The sequence below is a fragment of the Seriola aureovittata genome, chromosome 10 (genome assembly GCF_021018895.1).
Source record: "Seriola aureovittata isolate HTS-2021-v1 ecotype China chromosome 10, ASM2101889v1, whole genome shotgun sequence".
Lineage (NCBI taxonomy): Eukaryota > Metazoa > Chordata > Actinopteri > Carangiformes > Carangidae > Seriola > Seriola aureovittata.
In genome coordinates this window covers 15,523,090-15,541,379 of record NC_079373.1, presented here as the reverse complement: position 1 = coordinate 15,541,379, position 18,290 = coordinate 15,523,090, and the positions used below count along the sequence as shown (strand labels likewise).

General features: G+C 42.7%; 1 protein-coding gene across 10 annotated transcripts in view; it reads right to left on the bottom strand.

Moving 5' to 3' along the window:
* The window catches only part of frmd4a (FERM domain containing 4A), a 102,510-nt gene that overhangs the window by 8,983 nt on the left and 75,237 nt on the right, over nucleotides 1-18,290 (bottom strand). For 7 of the 10 annotated variants that reach the window (XR_008828800.1, XM_056386501.1, XM_056386502.1 and 4 more), the window contains exons 5-16: nucleotides 15,572-15,656; nucleotides 12,940-12,996; nucleotides 12,487-12,509; nucleotides 9,935-10,018; nucleotides 9,749-9,814; nucleotides 9,599-9,656; nucleotides 9,341-9,427; nucleotides 4,634-4,709; nucleotides 3,539-3,681; nucleotides 3,237-3,378; nucleotides 1,488-1,621; nucleotides 1,260-1,382 (exon numbers count right to left, since the gene is read on the bottom strand). Coding sequence is in view for 9 of the 10 variants with exons in the window: in XM_056386501.1 (XP_056242476.1) it covers nucleotides 1,260-1,382; nucleotides 1,488-1,621; nucleotides 3,237-3,378; nucleotides 3,539-3,681; nucleotides 4,634-4,709; nucleotides 9,341-9,427; nucleotides 9,599-9,656; nucleotides 9,749-9,814; nucleotides 9,935-10,018; nucleotides 12,487-12,509; nucleotides 12,940-12,996; nucleotides 15,572-15,656 (1,078 nt within the window). In the remaining variant the exon portion in view is untranslated. Of the gene's footprint in view, nucleotides 1-1,259; nucleotides 1,383-1,487; nucleotides 1,622-3,236; nucleotides 3,379-3,538; nucleotides 3,682-4,632; nucleotides 4,710-9,340; nucleotides 9,428-9,598; nucleotides 9,657-9,748; nucleotides 9,815-9,934; nucleotides 10,019-12,486; nucleotides 12,510-12,939; nucleotides 12,997-15,571; nucleotides 15,657-18,290 lie in introns of all 10 variants that reach the window. The other 3 variants (XM_056386500.1, XM_056386504.1, XM_056386497.1) reach the window with 1 other exon arrangement.

Sequence of the window (18,290 nt, the reverse complement as noted above, 5' to 3'; positions counted from 1 at the left end):
ACACTGAGGAAATCATTTATCTGTGCTGCAGTTCCACATTTTCTCACCACTGGATATTCTCTATTGAGTCCCCAATAACAACACCTCTCCATCAATCCATCCTCTCCTCCTCTACACTTCTCCTGAGAGTTGTGGAGCAGAGACTAAGGTGAACCAAGTAAAACACACACTGTCATGCTGCAAATGTATTGCATATTGCATATGTGTTTATTGCTAAATGTGTATCTACATACCACAGTGTGTCGTGTAGTATACTGTTGTATAATGTAGTATAGAAGAAACTTGTGAATGTGATGGTAGAGAAGGAAATAGACTCATGGCAGCCCTGTGATAAACACACACACTGTGTAGAGCCTGCATGTAATGTGTGCTCTCACATGACAGAACACACCCACTTGCCTCCAGAGAGAGAGAGAACAATGATGTATTCACTTGGGTCGACATCTTACTGGACTACCTCAGTTCTGAGGAATCTCTCTCACACAACAGTGCCTTCACACTACTGCCAGAGCGGCTTCTGTTTTTGTGCGTGTATGAATTTAAGGTGTTCAGGATAAATTAAGAAACATCTTTTCTGCTTGCAAGGCACTTTTGTGATATTGTGTCCCTGGATTCTTTTCAAAGCATACAACCTCAGCGACACACACCCACACACGCATGCCTGCACACAGGCAGACACGCACACAATCCTACTATCACCACTTCCTATGGCGAGAATGCCGCCAGACTATTTTTAGAAGTTTTGCTGCTCTGGAAAATCTACCCGTGGCACAAGAAGACAGCAAGAAAAAGATGCAGTTCAACTACTTTTACAAGGTCCAAGACGTCTCAGACTGTGGCTTTTCCCTGCTCTTAGTTTACTATGCTTCCTTAATAAATGAGCAGGGATCATATAACTTATCATTAATCATCAATCATCATCCCATGCTGTTTTAAATTAAATTAATCCTGAACCAGCTTTGATCTGTACTGAGCTTTTAACCACCAGTTGTGATCTCTAATGCCCAAACTCAGTTAATAAATGTATCATTAACATTACAGCCGGCTTAAAGGGAGACAAACACTCTTAACTAATTAGCACTGCATTCAACATGTTCCAATTACTGCAGCCCAGTGCGTCGCACAGGTACATGTTGCAGTATGTATTTGGATCGAACACTGACACCTCTAGATGACTTTGTGTTTTCAATTAGCTTCTGCTGGGAGATTGAAGAATGTGATAAAGTGCTACTGAGGAGAACTGAGAGCTGAAGCTTCACCTCTCCCTTAGGAAGAATTTTCTGCTCGTCCAGTTTGAAGGCGGTACCAATCTTTCGTCTCACTGTGGGCGGCTCCTCTCCCGGATCCAGAGGATATTCTTTAGGAAGCTTTCCTGTCAGCTCCTGGAAAATGTGAGGGGGGGGCAGGGAAATAACATTAGAAAAGAACAGCTAAAAAGGATTTTAGTGTTCATAATATTTACCACATCTATCAGTGTTTTCTCATACCGCCTCTCTGATGCAGATGCTCTTCAGTTCTTCTAGTCTCTGTCTTAGTGTTTCTTCCAGAGCTTCCTGCCTGGCCCTCAGCGCTGCCAGCATGTCCTTCTTAGCTGTCTGGGAGCTGTCCGATTCTTGAGAACCTGCAAGGTAAAGACAACACATGATATGAGGGCAGGAGTCTTGAGCATATATGTGTGTTCGTGTTTGGATTTTGGGGAACTTCTTTTGAGGAAGATTGTGGAGGGCAGGGGGAAATTGTCCATGCACCTGCTAGCCTTGCAGGATGTTTACAGGAAGCGAATGGAACGTTTCGATAAGGAAGCTGAGTTTTAGTCTGGTGTTTGTGCAAGCGATTCAAAGAAGGGGCAGTTTAGGGAAAGGTCTGTGACGCACAATTTCCAAGGCCCTGAGATGGTGCCAGTCCTGTTTACAACATGCCTTGTTGAAAAGTACGCAAACACACACACATTCTGTTTCTCTCTGTTGCTCTCTCGGTGACCCAATGTGGTTCACTGTGAGGTCAAATGTTGCAACAATACAAAACTATCCACTGCTGAAGCAGTTATTTGAAGCAAGAAATATTAGATGTCTCTATTGTTCCAAAAAGATTGTATTTAATTTCAGTGTTCCTACATCTATTTAAGTGATGTTTGACAGCCATATTCCTGCATATTCCACATTTCCAGCCATGAAGAGTTTCAAATTCATCACTGAAAATCCACTATCTGGATCAGACATGTTGATTGGACAGTGGTGGTGAAGGACAGCTGTAGATCATGAAATCAACACACAACACCGCAGAGACAAGTGACAAGACTCTGACAGATAAGACAGAGACACACTGTATGAAATGGGGTGGGGGTGGAACTAAAGAAGAACAGAGAGGAGAGGAAAGGGAGATTAGGAGACTAGGAGTGGATATTTGAGGAGATAAAGGGAAGGGATTAGGGAGGAAAGGGGAGATACATGTTTCTATACTGAGTAAAGAGAGGTTAAGGAAGAAACAGGTCTGATCAGATGAAAATGAGCAGAGCATGCTGGACATGATTGCTGAGATAGAATAGTGTCCTGACAACAGTAATTGATTCAATAAGGTGTGCAATACTGTAAATAACTGACCCCATAGCCATGTCCACACAGACATACTTGCCTCTCCTGATGCTGGTTTGGTTGAGTGCACGTAATTTTATAAGTGAATAACGCAGCAGTAGATAACCAGGTTAAAGTACTTTCATGGCATGCAATACACTTTACATGCCTGTTTGGGTTTAAAAGGGCATTTTCCTCTCTACTCTAATTTTAGTTCATGTAGGAATCTTTCTGTCACCCTCATTGCTTGTCCAGATAGGCATTGTTTTAAAGGCCGTGGCAAAGTTGTACACTGACTTGCTGGCCTTTTCATTCCTGCACTCACTAAATTTAGAGGGGGCAGGGGCCTCTGGAGGATGAGTCTGTGTGACATGGAGGGTGGGAGTGGTGCTCTATACATTCAGAATGACGCTGGGTGGGGTGTGTGTACAGTATGTGTGTGGGAACATTCAGCAGAGAATAAGTGGCCTTTTTCCAGAGGCAGCTGTTTCTGTCTCTCCAGTTGTCAACGAGGCTCCCCCTCACCACCACACATGCAGACACAAAGACAAGTACACTCACATATCAGTAATTCTCTCTCTCTGTTTGTCAGGCTCCTTCTCTCAAACACAATCACACACACACACACATATATACAAATATATATATATATAAAAATATACTGACCTGAGGAGAGTAGACTGCCACTGCTGCCACTGATAATCTTGCCCTTGCTGCCCATGTTGGCCAGTTTGGACGTCTTCAGAGTTCCGGTTTCAGTAAGGTCTATAGCGATCTCACTCAAACTCCGCGCTGCATGGATCTTCGACTGGACAGACAAGAACGGAGAGGATCCGTCAAGGCACACATTTTAATGGCAACACTCTTGCGCACAATGTTTGCCAAGTTTGCTGTATCGCTTCTACATTTTTAATCATGTCTGTGGTCTGTGGTGTGTGTCGAGTGTGTTTTTTGTGGGACTGACTGACCTTGCTCTGCTTGCGGTCCAGGTAGAACTGGTGTTGGCTGATGGCCATGGCCCAGATGGACTTGATGAGGGCAGGACAGGCGTACCAGGTATGCACAGCAATGCCACTGTGGCCAAACGTCCTTCTTGTCACTGACGCCCTACAGTAGGAGCGGACACAAGGCCTCCTTATATACACTGAATACAAAAGATAGCTACAAATTTACAACAGTAAAACACTCTACCACTACCACTACTAATAACATTACTACTGCTGCGGCTACAATGAAGAAGAGGAAAAAATATTAGAGGCTTGAGAGAGCAAACCCGATAGAGATATTTTTTGAAAAGCCACACACGATGTTCCCCATTGTTTACTCATCCTTATTTAAACACACATCTGTAGCTGAGCAACAGACCAGCTCACCAAAAATGACAGCTTCCTTTAAAGAAAACACCACTGCTCTCTGTTTCACCCTGCCTGTCTCTTTTTCTCCCATTCCCTCCCTCTCTCTGTCTGTAGAATAACACTCCACATATATAGCCTTGTTAAATAAACACGAGAGAGGTCATTTCCTCCGCAAAACAGCTATCACTCAGCCATCTATCCTTCTGTGGTCAACTATCAAGGGTTTGACCTGTGTGTGTATGTGTGTGTGTGTGTGTGTGTGTGTGTGTGTGTGTGTGTGAGAGAGAGGAGAGAGAGAGCACATGAGTTTTTGCATGCATGTGGCTGCACAAGTGTGTTAACAATCAGCCTATCAATCTATGTCAGGCTCCACTGGGACATCCCCAATATCTTGCTCTATTGCCAAAACAAACACTGCAACCATTATAGAATTAGATTCAAATCGCTCTTTTCCTGCAGTGTGCTGTATGTAACTATAATCTTAACACTTTCACATATGGCACAGTGGTAATAACAGTAAATAAAAAGAGGAATGCATCCTTAACTGATGGAAAATTGTATCACATCTAAATATTCAGTCACTAATGAAATACCCATATGAGATAATAATCATCCAACCAATGAAGAATCAAACTTCTTTTTAAAAACACAGATAAGACAAGAGAAGACAAGTCAACAAGTTGCTTAAATTTGTGATATAAATTTACCTCCTGGGGTCATGAACTTCCACTGAAAACTTTTTCTCTCTGAAGTAGAGGTTCTCCAACTGACGCCATTGGAACACCTGAGGTTTAGGGGAAACACACGCTCTTCAGGGCTGCTTGTACAAAAACATGCTTCACATTAAATCCACACAGCTTTCAGTCAAATCCGCTTTTCTCTTCTCTATATGTTCCAATTTGTTTTGAAAAAAAAAAATGGATAAGAAGAACGCGAAGAAAATAAATGGAAGCCGATGAAGAGGAGGAGTTACGAGCAGAGAAGGAGGTGGAGAGAGAGAAGAGGACCTAGTCTGGAGCTCTCTGATCAGGTCCAGACCAGGCAGTCTTGTCCACAGCAGATCCCTGCTCTGGATGACCTCACTCTGCAGAAAGACAGTGTGAGAGGGAGGAGGCTTTCTTTCCTCCGCTCAGCTTTGCTTTTTTTTCTCTTTTCCGTCCGCTTTATGAACCATCAGCTTCTCTTTAAATGAAGTTAAAGCCAGCTGGGCGAGAAAGTTTCCCCCAAGACGTACTCCGCAGCATGTGTGTATCTTAAATCCTCCCAGGCACAAGGGAACAGAAAGTTTCTAGATGGTGGGTGTTCACCATCTGTAGGCATGTGTGTGTGTGTGTGTATTGGTGGGGAGAAAGTGTGTAAAGTTAAGTTTCCTCCTCTCCTGGAGCTTTGCTATGAGAGTTGAGGAGGGAGGGGGCGTTTATGCTTCCCCTCCTCCTGACCCCTCCTCCCTCCCTTAGGGACTGTGCTTCCTGCTCTGGGCCCTGCGGTTGGGAGGTGTGTGTGTGGGGTCAGGGGAGGAGTGATGAAGGGGGAGAGAAGCCTTCTGTGGCCCCTGCAATTGAAGTGCCCTTGCTTTGTTTAGTCAGAACCCTGCACACACACACACACACACACACACACACACACACACACACACACACACACACACACACACACACACACACATGCACTCACAAAGTCTGGGTCTGGTTCTTGTTAGAGAAAAGATAGAGTGTGGGCTTTTTCAGAACACAAGAGGGCCTGCATCTATCAGCTGGAGCAGGCATGCAAGCATACTCACAGACCTCTGATGGCCAGCGACCAGCTTTTAGTGAGGAAAGTAAGACTGAACTGCAACAACTGACAAACAAGAGAAAAGGTACAAAGTAGAAGACCCAGCTATGACAGGATGAGGGAGGAAAAGAGGAGAAAGGGAGCTAAGGGAGGAACAGGTCACAGCCCAGGAATTTTAACAGCCTGGGAAAACAATGGACAGAGGGATGAGAGGGAGGAAAGGGGGGGGGGTGAGAAATATTATGAAAACAGTGTGTAAACACAGCCTAATGTATGTATTTATGTGCTGGAGGAGTTATGCACTCATGTGTGTGTAGTGCACGAGCAGGAAGAAAGCAAGCTGGTGCTCTTATCAAAACTGTTTCTGTACCGTACATTTTAAATGGAGTGTGAAGTGCTAATGTAGCATGGTGCTAAATATAGCGGGCAGGGTAGATAGTGAGAGAGTGACTGTGTGTGTGTGTTGGCTACATGTGGACCAAAGCTGTAGAGATAAGATAGGTGTTTGTAACTGTGTTCAGGCACGAGACCACTAAAGCTGTCCTTGCAGAGCTGCTGTAACTTTGAAAGTGGACTTTGATGTTTCAGGATAAGCTATACATGTACATGTGTGCAAATAGTGTCCACATATAAGTGGAGAATGTTAGCAACAGCCACAGGACTTTCACAGTACAACAAAGTCACACTAGAGTTTAAAATGAGACATTTTTGTTGTGATTCCAGTGCCGCTTCAAAAACTGCTCCAGTTACATAACCCTATTGTGTAAATGAAACCTTTCTAGTCTCAGTGACTACTTTGTGAATAACTTAAATATCTGATTAAAAAAACATGCTGACAGCTTATTTCTTAGGAAGCTGGCGAGTGCTTCTGTTATTAGGTCGAGGTTTGTGGATGTATGCGTACATATGCTATAAATCCTCTTCCTTTTGACTGTGAATCACTGACACATAATGGCACAAACACACACAAGCAGAGGAAGTGACTGGTCATTATTCATAAACAACTGGGTGGTCACTGGCACGGACCCACGTCTGTCTCATAATAATTTCTATGCACCCAAACAAGAACACCCATTACAGATGAAAAGGTCAGATTTGATAGAGTGTAAAGGCCTTTATTCTGTGTAGTGGACTCCCTGGGGACTCTGGGAAGAATAGAGTTTAGAATAGAAGAATAGGGTAGTTTAAATAGCATAGGCCACAATAACTTTGAAGCCAGGTATTTATTCCTTTCTAGAAGTGGACCTGAGGGTCCCGAAGACCATTGTTTCACCCATAGGCGGGGTTCTGGCGCGAAATACTATACCCACCAGTTGTCATGGAGATGAAGATACACTCTGGGGGCGCTTCCTGTTGTTTGTGTATTGGTTGTGGTGTTTTGGAGGGATGACATTTATGGAAAAACTAATCGCAACAGGCTGTAGCTGCCTATTTGCTCTAAATGAAACACAGACAGAAGTTGAATAAGTTAATCAGTGTGTACTCTCAATCCACTGCAGAATATTTTAATTAATATGCAGTGAAATGCATATGAGATGACGATAAGGTACACCATAGTTTGCTGTATTTGATTGAAACTTTCCTGCGGCTTCATCACAGTGATGACAGAAGCTTTTATACGTTAGCCTTAAGTCAATCAGCCAGGTAGTTGGTCTATAACCACTGCCTAAATGAGTCGAAGCACACTAATGAGGCATTAGTACGGTGTGTGGTTAGGTCGTAAACCCCTGTCTGTGTGTAGTGTATATGTCTGCATGTGGTCTGCGGTAAGCAGAGGAGGAAAAGTATTTTAACATCCCCAAATAAACGTGGAGGGTGCGGTAGATGGTTTGCATTTAGAAACAACAGGAACTCCCCTTGTAAAGAGACTAATTAAACACAACTGTGTCTAGTACACACACTCCCATTGTAGTACAACTTGAAATCACTTAGTCACTTATTAATGAATAAAAAAGGTTTGTGTTGAAAACATAACCCATTTTTACTCTGAGAAAAGATGGTAATTGGCCCAAAATATCTCATAATTAGTGTCCTGCCTCCTCTTCACTGAGTCACAGTACTGAAGAATTCAACAGTGATAAAGTAGTGATTACACCCTGAGTCAGTGGTTACTGGTACTAGACTGGACTGGACTGGCTGACTGACTAATAACCATATCAGCTGCTCTTCCTCCAGTCTGTTGAAACAGGGATGACCTTCATGGAACATGGAAAGCTGCTAGTGAGCCCTCTGAATCTCTTCCTGTGAAACAGCTTTAGATAGCAGTACCACCCACCCTCTTTTCTCTGCCTGATCACTGAAAAAAACCTTAATTGTGTTCACTGGGGGATTCAGTCGAACTTGATTTTGGCACTGAGGAAGCCCCGTCTCTTCTTCTAAACAAATGTGTGTTTATGTGTGTGTGGGTTATGGTAAGGGAGAAAGAGAAACAGCAAGAGGGACTGAAGAGAAGTGAGGAAAGTGAAGGGGTCAGTGCTGAAGCTTAGCGAACCAGTGACTCACACTGACTGTTGCTATGGCAGCTGAATGCTTGATAAGTCACTTGTGTGGGAATGCTATTAACTCTTTCTTCCCTCCACCTCTCCTTCTTCGTTGTTGTTTCTGGAATCTACCTCAGAGAGAAAGCTATTCACTCTATTCACTCCGACATATATATACATTGTGTGTTATAGAAAACACATGGTTTGTGACCTTTTAACAGGCTTCCTAACATGATCTGGCGTTTATGTCTGTGAGGTAAAGTGGATTGTATCACAAGTGGACTGCAATTTTTTCCATCACATTGGTGATTTCACACCTTGCGGGCCACATGATTTGGAGTACTTGGGAATTAAGCAGGAATGGGGCTTGGTGGTGAGACAGCCACTTAGACTGGAATGTGCTAACCAAGACACATGTGCACACACATACTGCACAATGTTAGTGGCAAACAGGAAAGTTGTGACAGACAGGAAGCATTCATCAGGATGGTGAGTTCAGAGTCCAGTTCAGTTCCTGTCTGACCCGTGTGTATTTGTAAGTGAGTGTGTGGTTTTGTGAGCAACAGTGTATACTATGTGTCTCAGAGCCTCCTGCTGATCAGTCACTATGGAAGGATGCTATTACCCCTTTAACACCCTACAAGACAAGGCTAAATGCCAGAGATGAAGGCCCTAAACACGACTGAGGGTCAGAGGTGAGGTAAGAAAGGCTTTCACAGACGAGCCACTGGGCACAGGGACTGGGAGGAGGACTTCATCCACAGAAAGACAGAAATAAAGGCAGAACAGGATGCAAAACATTCCAAGACTGAACGTCTCCAGACAGTAGTATTTGTTCTGCATTGTTCATGCTCTTCCCAAACACAATATCCTGACTCACTGAATGGAAAATGGACAGTGGTGGCCATGAAACAGACATAGAAGAACAGTAAAAGGACATTTCCATCTGAATAAACACATTTTCATATTAACCATACATTTGTCCGAAAGAATTGGGGGCCAAAAATGAAAATTTATGCTGGGGGTCATAACTTTCATATAGTGTGTTAATAAGGATGTGTATATGGATTCATGTATTAATGCTCATTGAAAGGAGAGGCAAAAGCTGTGCAGTGGACAATTTAGTTGTGGTGCAGAGAGATCAGAGGGAGCATCATCTCACCTTCCTGGGCTTGACCTTGTCCTGGTGGTCATATTGAAAGATACCTTTATAGCTCAGACCCAACCACCATGGGATCCCCTGCTTGTCCTAAAACACACAACAAACAGAGAGAGAATGAAAAAGATAAATAGTATAGTAATAGTAAACAGAGACAAAGTACATTTGCTTTAAGCTCCATCCAATCTCCAAATCCAAACTGCCTGAGAGATTGAACAAAATGTGTGTGTGTGTGTGTAAGGCAGAGTAGTAAAACTGTACCTTTACAGCATAGTAATGTACTCCATATGTGGGCAGAGACTCTACAATGCTCATATAACTGTGAGGAGAAGAAACACAGACATGTAAGGGTTACAGAGAACACATCCTTCTATACAGTGGACAAACACAACCAGGCACACACACACTTACTTTACAATAGCTTGCCCTCTGGACTGTCCATTGAGCTTCTTGTAATGCTCTATGACCCGGTCTTCACTGTAAGAGAGTAAAAAGGAAAAGGGGTGAAAAGAAAAATGATTAAAAAAAGTGAAAACAAGGAGAGGAGAGCTTGTGCTATGTTCTGGTGGTTTTCTGGATAACAGACTAGTCTCTCACCAGTAGGCCAGAGATGGGTGCTCCTTGAGGGCCTGGGTGGGCAGAGCAGGCAGCTTTTTCAGGTCAGACCTGGTTGCATCATTACTGGAAGGGAAAAACCACAAGACATGGTCAACAGTACTGCTGCAAGAGAGACCATTCTCCGCTGTAGGCCAAACAGTTTCATGCAAAAACTGACCACGTGATACCACTGAGCTGTAGAAAGATGAAAGCTTTAAATATTTAGCATAACAAGTTAAAGCAAAGCAGAGCATTTCCCAGAACTGTCTTAGAATTGAAATGTTAACTTTGGAAGAATGCGGAGAAAGGAACTACGTTCAGTGAAGAGAAATGAGTACTGATGGCCTAAATGTTTTCTATTTTCGAGACTGGGCACTGTCTATTTCTGGACAGCTGCAGAGACACAGACAGTCGGAAGCAGAGGAGAAAAAAGAGGGACAGAAACACAGACACAAGCATGAAAGATAAACAAAGACAGATAAAAGGAGATAAAAACAGGGATGGAGGAGGGAAAGATAAAGACAAAGACAGAGTAAATGAGACAGGGAACCACACAGAGTGCCGAAAAGACTTGGCCCCAGATTCAGTTTTCAGACCTCCAGTGGCAGGAGGTCTTAATACCCAACTATAATCCCTTAGCCTCTATCCAGCCTTTACAGAGGCCCCGGAGGATTGGGGAAAGCCCTGGGAACATGACAACCTATGAGCTAAAGCCCTGGAAGAGATCCATCCCATCCACCCTGCCCGGCTGTTCTCCAATGTCTGGACACAGCTGTGGACATAGATTTGTTGATATCCATTCAAGTAACTACTCATTAGGTGTGTGTCAGCATTACACATAATGAAGGGGCAGGCAAGAGCTCAACTGAACAAAAAAATACTCATGTGGCTTATACCGCTAGCATCAAGAATATTACTCTTGATTTAAGGAAATTCTTGGACTAAATTGACTTGATATAAGAAATAATTTCACACCAAAAAGATCATGTCTCAAGAGTCAATAAATTAGTCATCATAATGGGTATTTCTTTTAGAAGAGAAGCAGTGAGAGATAAAGTGAAATTTAATATTGAAGCCTGGTACAGTGTATGGTAATAAAGAGCTTTACAGAGGGCAGGGTCTACAGGGTCTTTTGAGAGGTATGTGTGCTGGAGAAAGGGGTAAGGAAAGCGAGAGGAGGGTGAAAGGAATGTCTCCAGAGTGTGTCACATTCCAGCCCTCTGTGGGATATTGTGTTTATTTATTCCTTTCACCGGCGGAAATGAGGTCAGAGGTGATGACTGCTGTAGTCTGTTATCTGTGCTACAACAAAGGGATGAGGGGATGAGGGATGACACACATTTAGGCCAACATCACACAGATGTTCGCCGCAAGAACCACATGTGGGCCGTAGCTCACATGTAACATGTACATGACTGTAAAGCTCCAGGATTTAACTAATGTAAGTTTAAAGGCTGATACTTTTGCTAATATTTTGTGAACTGAATAGCTGGCCATTTTTTTAAAATTCATATTAAGAAATATTTCATGTCCCAATAGTGTACTCTGTCTTAAATTGTCATCACACACACACACACACACACACACACACACACACACACATATACATATACATGCAATCCATTTGTTTCTAATGAATGGCAGCACAGCTTGAAAACGAGTGAACAAAAGTGGAACAAGGATGGCAGGAAAGAAGGAGGGAGAGATGTAAATCAGGGGAACAGACAAACCACTGATATTATCTCTGTTGTCCCTCTGTCTGTGCCTCTCCCTTCTGAATCAACATGTATTAACGCAACTACTCATGTCACTAGGGAGGGGACGTAGCAGATGACACAGAATATTTGAAAAGAAAAATTGGAATGGTGGAAGATTGGGTCATCCATCCAGTACACAAACAAATTAGTGTCAAGATGCTTTGTTGTTTTAGGTCTGCTGTGTGGCAGCATGTTTGATTTTCATTTAGGAAAACAACAGCAATACAACTAAGAGGATAAAGACGGGAAAGAAAGAAAGAAAACTTGGCCTTGAAAAACAACAACATGCACTACAATGATTGCTACAAAGCAATATATTGCACGATTCCTCAACGTGGTTTCAAGGGCCATGTGAATGTTGTGGTCTGTCACTGCACTCCCTTTTATGAGGGAGTTTTCTTGGGTTGGACCAACTTGATTACAGTTTTGATTTCCCAGTGAGTGAATCTGGTGTAAAGGTCACCTCCTGATCAAAAATGACCTAATCCACAGGCTTAAATGGAGACGAGGTTCATCATAATCATAATTAACTTCATATTGATTTTGCTCATAACATCATTGCAATCTAAAACAAGGAGACAAGAGGATATCTCCATATAAATGGGCTGCTGAGCAAGAGAACAAGGTGTTTTCCTCTACATATTCCTTATAGTTGCCAAAAGGGAGGAGTTTAATATGCTTTTAAATTGTAGCACCATCACTCTTAATCAAAACCGTGACCTGTCCTCTTAACACTCGCGGCTACAGGGACGGATGCATATGTACATTACATATGATGATGACTTGTGTGCTTACCTGGTGAAATCACCTTTAGCCTCCTGTTGAACAGAAAGGGAAAGAGGGAAAGTAGTGAGAGGACAATTTACCCATACGGATATGTGACCATAAAATAGGTGTGTAAGTTCCATTTGCATAGGTGAACATGCAGTCAGGTCTGCTGCTCTGGAAACAGAGAGAGAAACATTAAACCTCCGCCTGGAGTGGAACCTCTGAAGGCAGATACCTGATACTGTGCATCTGCACTTACATGGAGGGCACATGCACTCACACAGAAACACACACACACACGCATACAGACAAACCAATCGGCCCCGTCTAGGTGTAACATGACCTTGCAGTTAATGGACTAACCTACTATTGAGAAAGGAATGGGAGAAAGAAAGTGCTGGAGCTGAGGAGAAAAAACAGACATCTGGACAGACATCCACTCCCACACATGCACACACAAACAAACACGCTCCATCTTACTTGTAGAATATAGGAAGCCAATTCGAAAACAACATCACTGTCCACTTCAATAAGCTCCTGCAATGAGAGGAGAAAAGAGAAGAGAGAACAGGGGTCATGAATGATACAGAAATTCTGCTGGCATCAAGTAAATAAAACACACACTGTGCTGATGTTCAGGAGGAAAAGTGGACGTGCCTCTGATCATCATCCACTTCTCCGAGATGGCTTGGTGGTTCCTTTCATCTCCATACCACTCCCCCTCTGTTTTTCCTCTCTCCCTTCTCTAATTTCATGACCTCTTCATGTGGATGGAGCTCGGAGATTAGAGGCAAAGTGGAGGGGGTTGGGAGAGGGGGTTTAGGGGTTGAGGGTAGGCATGGATGCTCTGGTTACTGACTACGTAGAACATTTTCCGAAGGTGTTTTAGTTTAAGTTGCATTACTGTTTTCTTCTGAGTTTCTGAGTAAGGGGATGGAGAAGGAAGGAGGCAGAGAGGTGCAAGCATGGATGATTTAATATCCCTGTGTATTAGAGATTTTGAGCTGCAGTGAAATGTCTTTAATGGCATGATAATTAGTGTTGGTTTGTGTTATATACTTACACATTCACCAACCATGTGCTTATATATATATATATATACACAACTATGCTCTGTGTGCATTGAAGGGGGGAAGGATAAGGGTTGGTGGGCAGTGAGTAGTGGGTCAAGTATGCCAGGAATGTTCCCTTCACAATCCACCTCTTAATTGGTTGAGAGATCAGAAAGCCAGGATGAAACACTAGACAGAAGTAACCCACCCTGGGTGGTACATCAAGGGTGGCTACCAATCGTCACACAATGTGTGTTTTTGTACTGTATGTATTCCCACAGCCTGCCAGAAAAGGTTTCAGACAACTTATACAAACAATGAAATCCCGAGCTACTATGTTGTATCTACTGAAACATGTTTACTTAAAATGCTATGTAATATTCCTTCTCTTGCTGCCTTTTTATGCCTGTGTCCTCTGGGGTCATCAGGGTCATCTATCACTGGAGCTGGTAGGGAGATCATTTGTACTTCACACTGATGTTCTTGTCAGGGGTGATGTGGAATAAATGGCCAGATAGGAGTCAGCCATCTTATTCAACTGAACCAGATACTTTCTGTTTGTGGGACAGGCTCTCTCTGTTACTGTTATGATCACCGCCATTCAAGTTTTGCTAATTAGGGATGGGAATCGAGAAATTTGTCTGAACCATTGGCATCGCAAGCCCCAGAGGTGATCACTTCCTTTTACTGATGCCTGCATGTTCTTCAGCGCCAGGTGGCCCTATACGCTCAATATGCAAGTTGCATAGGGATCTGCAAATTACACTAGGGCAGCATCTCCTCCTAGTGTTAAAGCTGGTGTCAAGGTTTACAACTACAATGAGAGGATGAAGCAGAACTATCCTTTTGGTCACGGAAAAGGGAAAAAACAGCATAGGAGTGCTCTTCCTCCACTCCAAGTTTGATGTCAGCAAATAACAATAATGTTAAGATGATGTGCATCTGTCTCTGTCTGTCTGTCTCTCTAATCTAGCTGGGCAGTGCCTCTCTCCTGCTTACCAACCACTTCCAGCACAGTTCTGTGACTTTGTGCCTGATAAAAGTTAGAGTGAAACATGAGTATTTATTATGTTTGAGAGTCTGTAACAACTTGTCTTAATCTATAGAACCTTAAGCCTCCAAAGTAATTAAAGGTTTGTTTTACTATTTCACAACATTAGATACAGAAGGATCCCCTTAAAAAGCTTTGCACTATATTGAATATGCATTCCACAAACATGATCAATTGAAAACTTCAAACACTACAAGTAAGAAATACTAGCTCTTTGTTTATTCATTGATGATACACTGTATCAAAATGTACTAGTCTTGGATTTGATGAAATTTATTGCCACTTTTACCGGGACATTTCTGTGCAATTATTTTCCTTCAGGCCACATGCGCCCTCTTCTGGACATAAAAACTGACTGCTTGACATTCTACACAAACCAGACACAAACCAGACTACAACTCACTACTATTAGCAGAACATGAACCAATTAACTGAATAAGACTGTCTCCCCTCACTTCAAACAATTGTACAAATAGCCTTCTCTGAAGGGGATGTTTTAAGTCACTAAATGTACAAAATACATTTGCCTAATACTTCTATGTGCCTTTTGTCTTTTTGCCTTTTGCCTAATTTCAATGTTATTTAAACAACCCAAATAAATATGCTTCCACACTGACAGATGGCAGCAAATGTGTCAAATTATTCACTAGTTGCAGGAATGTGGTGCAGCACATAACATGATGGGTAACAGCTGATGCAAATGGTTCACATTTTCTGCTTCACCAAATCAGTGTGGAGCACCGAAGTCCAAGCTGGCCTCTTGGGGCGTCTCTTCATTTAGAACCAAAAGTGGGTTAATAAAGTGTCATGTTTCTAACAACATGAAGGCCCATACTTCACAGAAACATAGTGTTCTAGCCCAGAAGCAAACTATGGTTTTAGATACAAAATTTCAAAGTATCCCAACTGCTCACATTTGCAGCACTTCAGAATAAGCAGAACATTCCTCCACTGTCACAAGTTAACTGTGTTGGCAATATATATTACAGAAACAAAGTAATGAGTTTACCTTGTAGATGATCGACTTGGCATTAAGAAAAAACAGCTCAATAGTGGCATTGTCCTTCAGGTAGGATATACTCTCTATGTAGAATCTGAAAACATAGAAGGAAAAGCCTCAATACATTTGCAACAGCAAAGGTTACAAGGGCATTAGTTGACCTTGAATCCTAAAAGGAATCCCATAAATCCTATAAAGTAGATCAGTGATGTATTATGTTTTTGCTTCACAAACAAAAAGAACAGATTTAACATGCAGGCTATGACTGATGTGACAGAAATGGTGCAATGACCAAAGTGGCCAGAGGGGGGCACACCATACCAAAGGCTGACCTGTATAGCAACGTCCTTTCACTTCCCCTTAAACCAGTTCTCTCTCTCACCATGGCGGCTGGCAATGATCCACTATTAGTTTGTAAGTGTGCGCACATTCCACAATCTGAATGTGCATGCGTGTGTGCAAACACACACTCACAGGCAGATTGAATGTGCACATGATGCACTTCACACATTGTCTACCTCTCTGCATCATCAGCAGTGTGTACTGATTCCACATGCACATACAGTACTAACACACACACACACACACACACACATACACACACACACACACACACTGACACAAACTGGAGAGAGAAGCACAGTAACCCACTTCTCCAGAGCAGCGAGCAGAGAACTAACATAATAATGCAGTCTAAATTTAGCTCATGAATGCATGCAGAGCCAGAGGGAAGCAAAGATGATACAGTAGGAAGCTACTCATTGTTAGCTCCTCTCTGGTGGAAATGTACATTAAAAAGGTGCTATATAGTACAAATGCTCTCATGTGTCCCCTGACTTATTTTTTGGTGATATCTTTTGTAAAAAGAAAAAGAAAATTGCATAGTAGCGATATATAGTTACATGAAACACTCTCTGTATATGACTTGATATATCCCTGTAAGAGTGCTTAATGTGACCTAAGCACATGTTCCTATGAACATACTTAAAATTAATGTGTTCATGTGTGTGCATATGAGTGTGTATAGGTATTGAGTGAGAGGGATTGTAGGAAGATCAATATTGGAGGGCTTAAATCGCGTTACCCATTGAGCTGCAAGAGAGAATGAGAGGAACCTTGTCAATATTCAGTGTGAACATTTAATTAAAGCCACAGTGTTGATGAGACATACACGCACACTGCCAGCAAAGCAGCAAGCAAATGCAAAAAGGCACCCACTGAATCAGCAGGAGGTGGGCATCTGCCTAGCATTTACTGGGAACACACGCATCACGCAAATACCACATAAGCATGCAAACATATGAAGTGAATGCACCTGCACAGAGAGACACACCTACACACAAACACAAAACACAAAAAAACCTAATATTGTGCTAATGAAAACAATATGCTCAGATTGATAATGGATTCAGGTCTGACATTTGGGCTGATTGTTGTTCCATTACAGCCCTGAAACTGCATACGTGTGTGTGTGTGCGTGTGTGTGTGTGTGTGTGTGTGTGTGTGTGTGTGTGTGTGTGTGTATAAGAAGTAAGGTAAGGATGTGTGTGTGTGTATCAGAGAGAGAGAGAGAGAGAGAGAGAATGAGAAGGTGGGGTTGGGGGGTTGTGGGTGCAGTCAGTGTGACATTTGGATAGATTGAGGTGAAAGATTGGGCTGAACTGCAGGAGAGAAATGGGGCGATGAAGCCTCAAAATGGTGTCAAAGTTCACAACGTCACAGCGCCAACACCACATCCTCAAACACCCATTAGTCTATGCAAATACACACATGCTGACCCTCACCCTGACCACCCCACCACCTCCACCACAGACCCACACATGCACAGTTGTTTTATTTGTTTCTATATCTAAGATAAAGACAGGGAAATTGACATCAGTTAAACTCATCAAAAATTTTGGAGATGGTCAAAATAGCAGTGATAGTAACCAAATATACTTATCTTGCATCTTTTGATAGCATCGCTGTCACATTGTACAATGATGCCATTGTTCATTAATCAGGGTGAACAATAGGTCTATGTGCGAAGGATATGATTTCGATATATACAGCCGTGTCATCGTGTCATTACTTGAGCCGTGTCGTAAATGTCAACTGGAAATGACTACTCAGTGACATTGTTTAGCAGTATTAATGTGCATCACGTTACTATGTACGTTGCTAACCAAGTCTCAGTCCCTGGGGAGTATATGACATCATCGAGATATGTTGGGGACAGAGAACAACCACTGAGCCCTTAACAAAGCCTTGGCTTTGCCTTTTGGGTTCTCACTGAGAGAGCCTGTGTGTGTGTGTGCGTGCGTGCGTGCGTGCGTGCGTGTGTGTGTGTGTGTGTGTGTGTGTGTGTGTGTGTGTGTGTGTGTGTGTGTGTTTTGGGGCAGAGAGTGGGTTGGGAAGGCTGTGCGTTTTCATTTGAGACTAAGAAAGATCAGAAAATCTCTTCTCAGGTCAGGTGCCTTTCTTTTTCAATAGCCGATTGAAGATAAAGCAACCACACTCACACAAACAAAAAAAAAAAAACACACACACAAACACGCACTCTCTGTATTTCTGTCACATCTACACACATGATCCAGTGCTTGTGTGTGAGTCAGGAGTGTTTTATATATGAGTGGCACCATTGTATGAGCAGTACAAAGGGCTTGGTGAGGAGTGTGGGACTGTGGGGTTATTTCACAACCCTGTCAAAACAGGTCATAGAAGAGTTGGCTTTTGACTGAGGAGATGA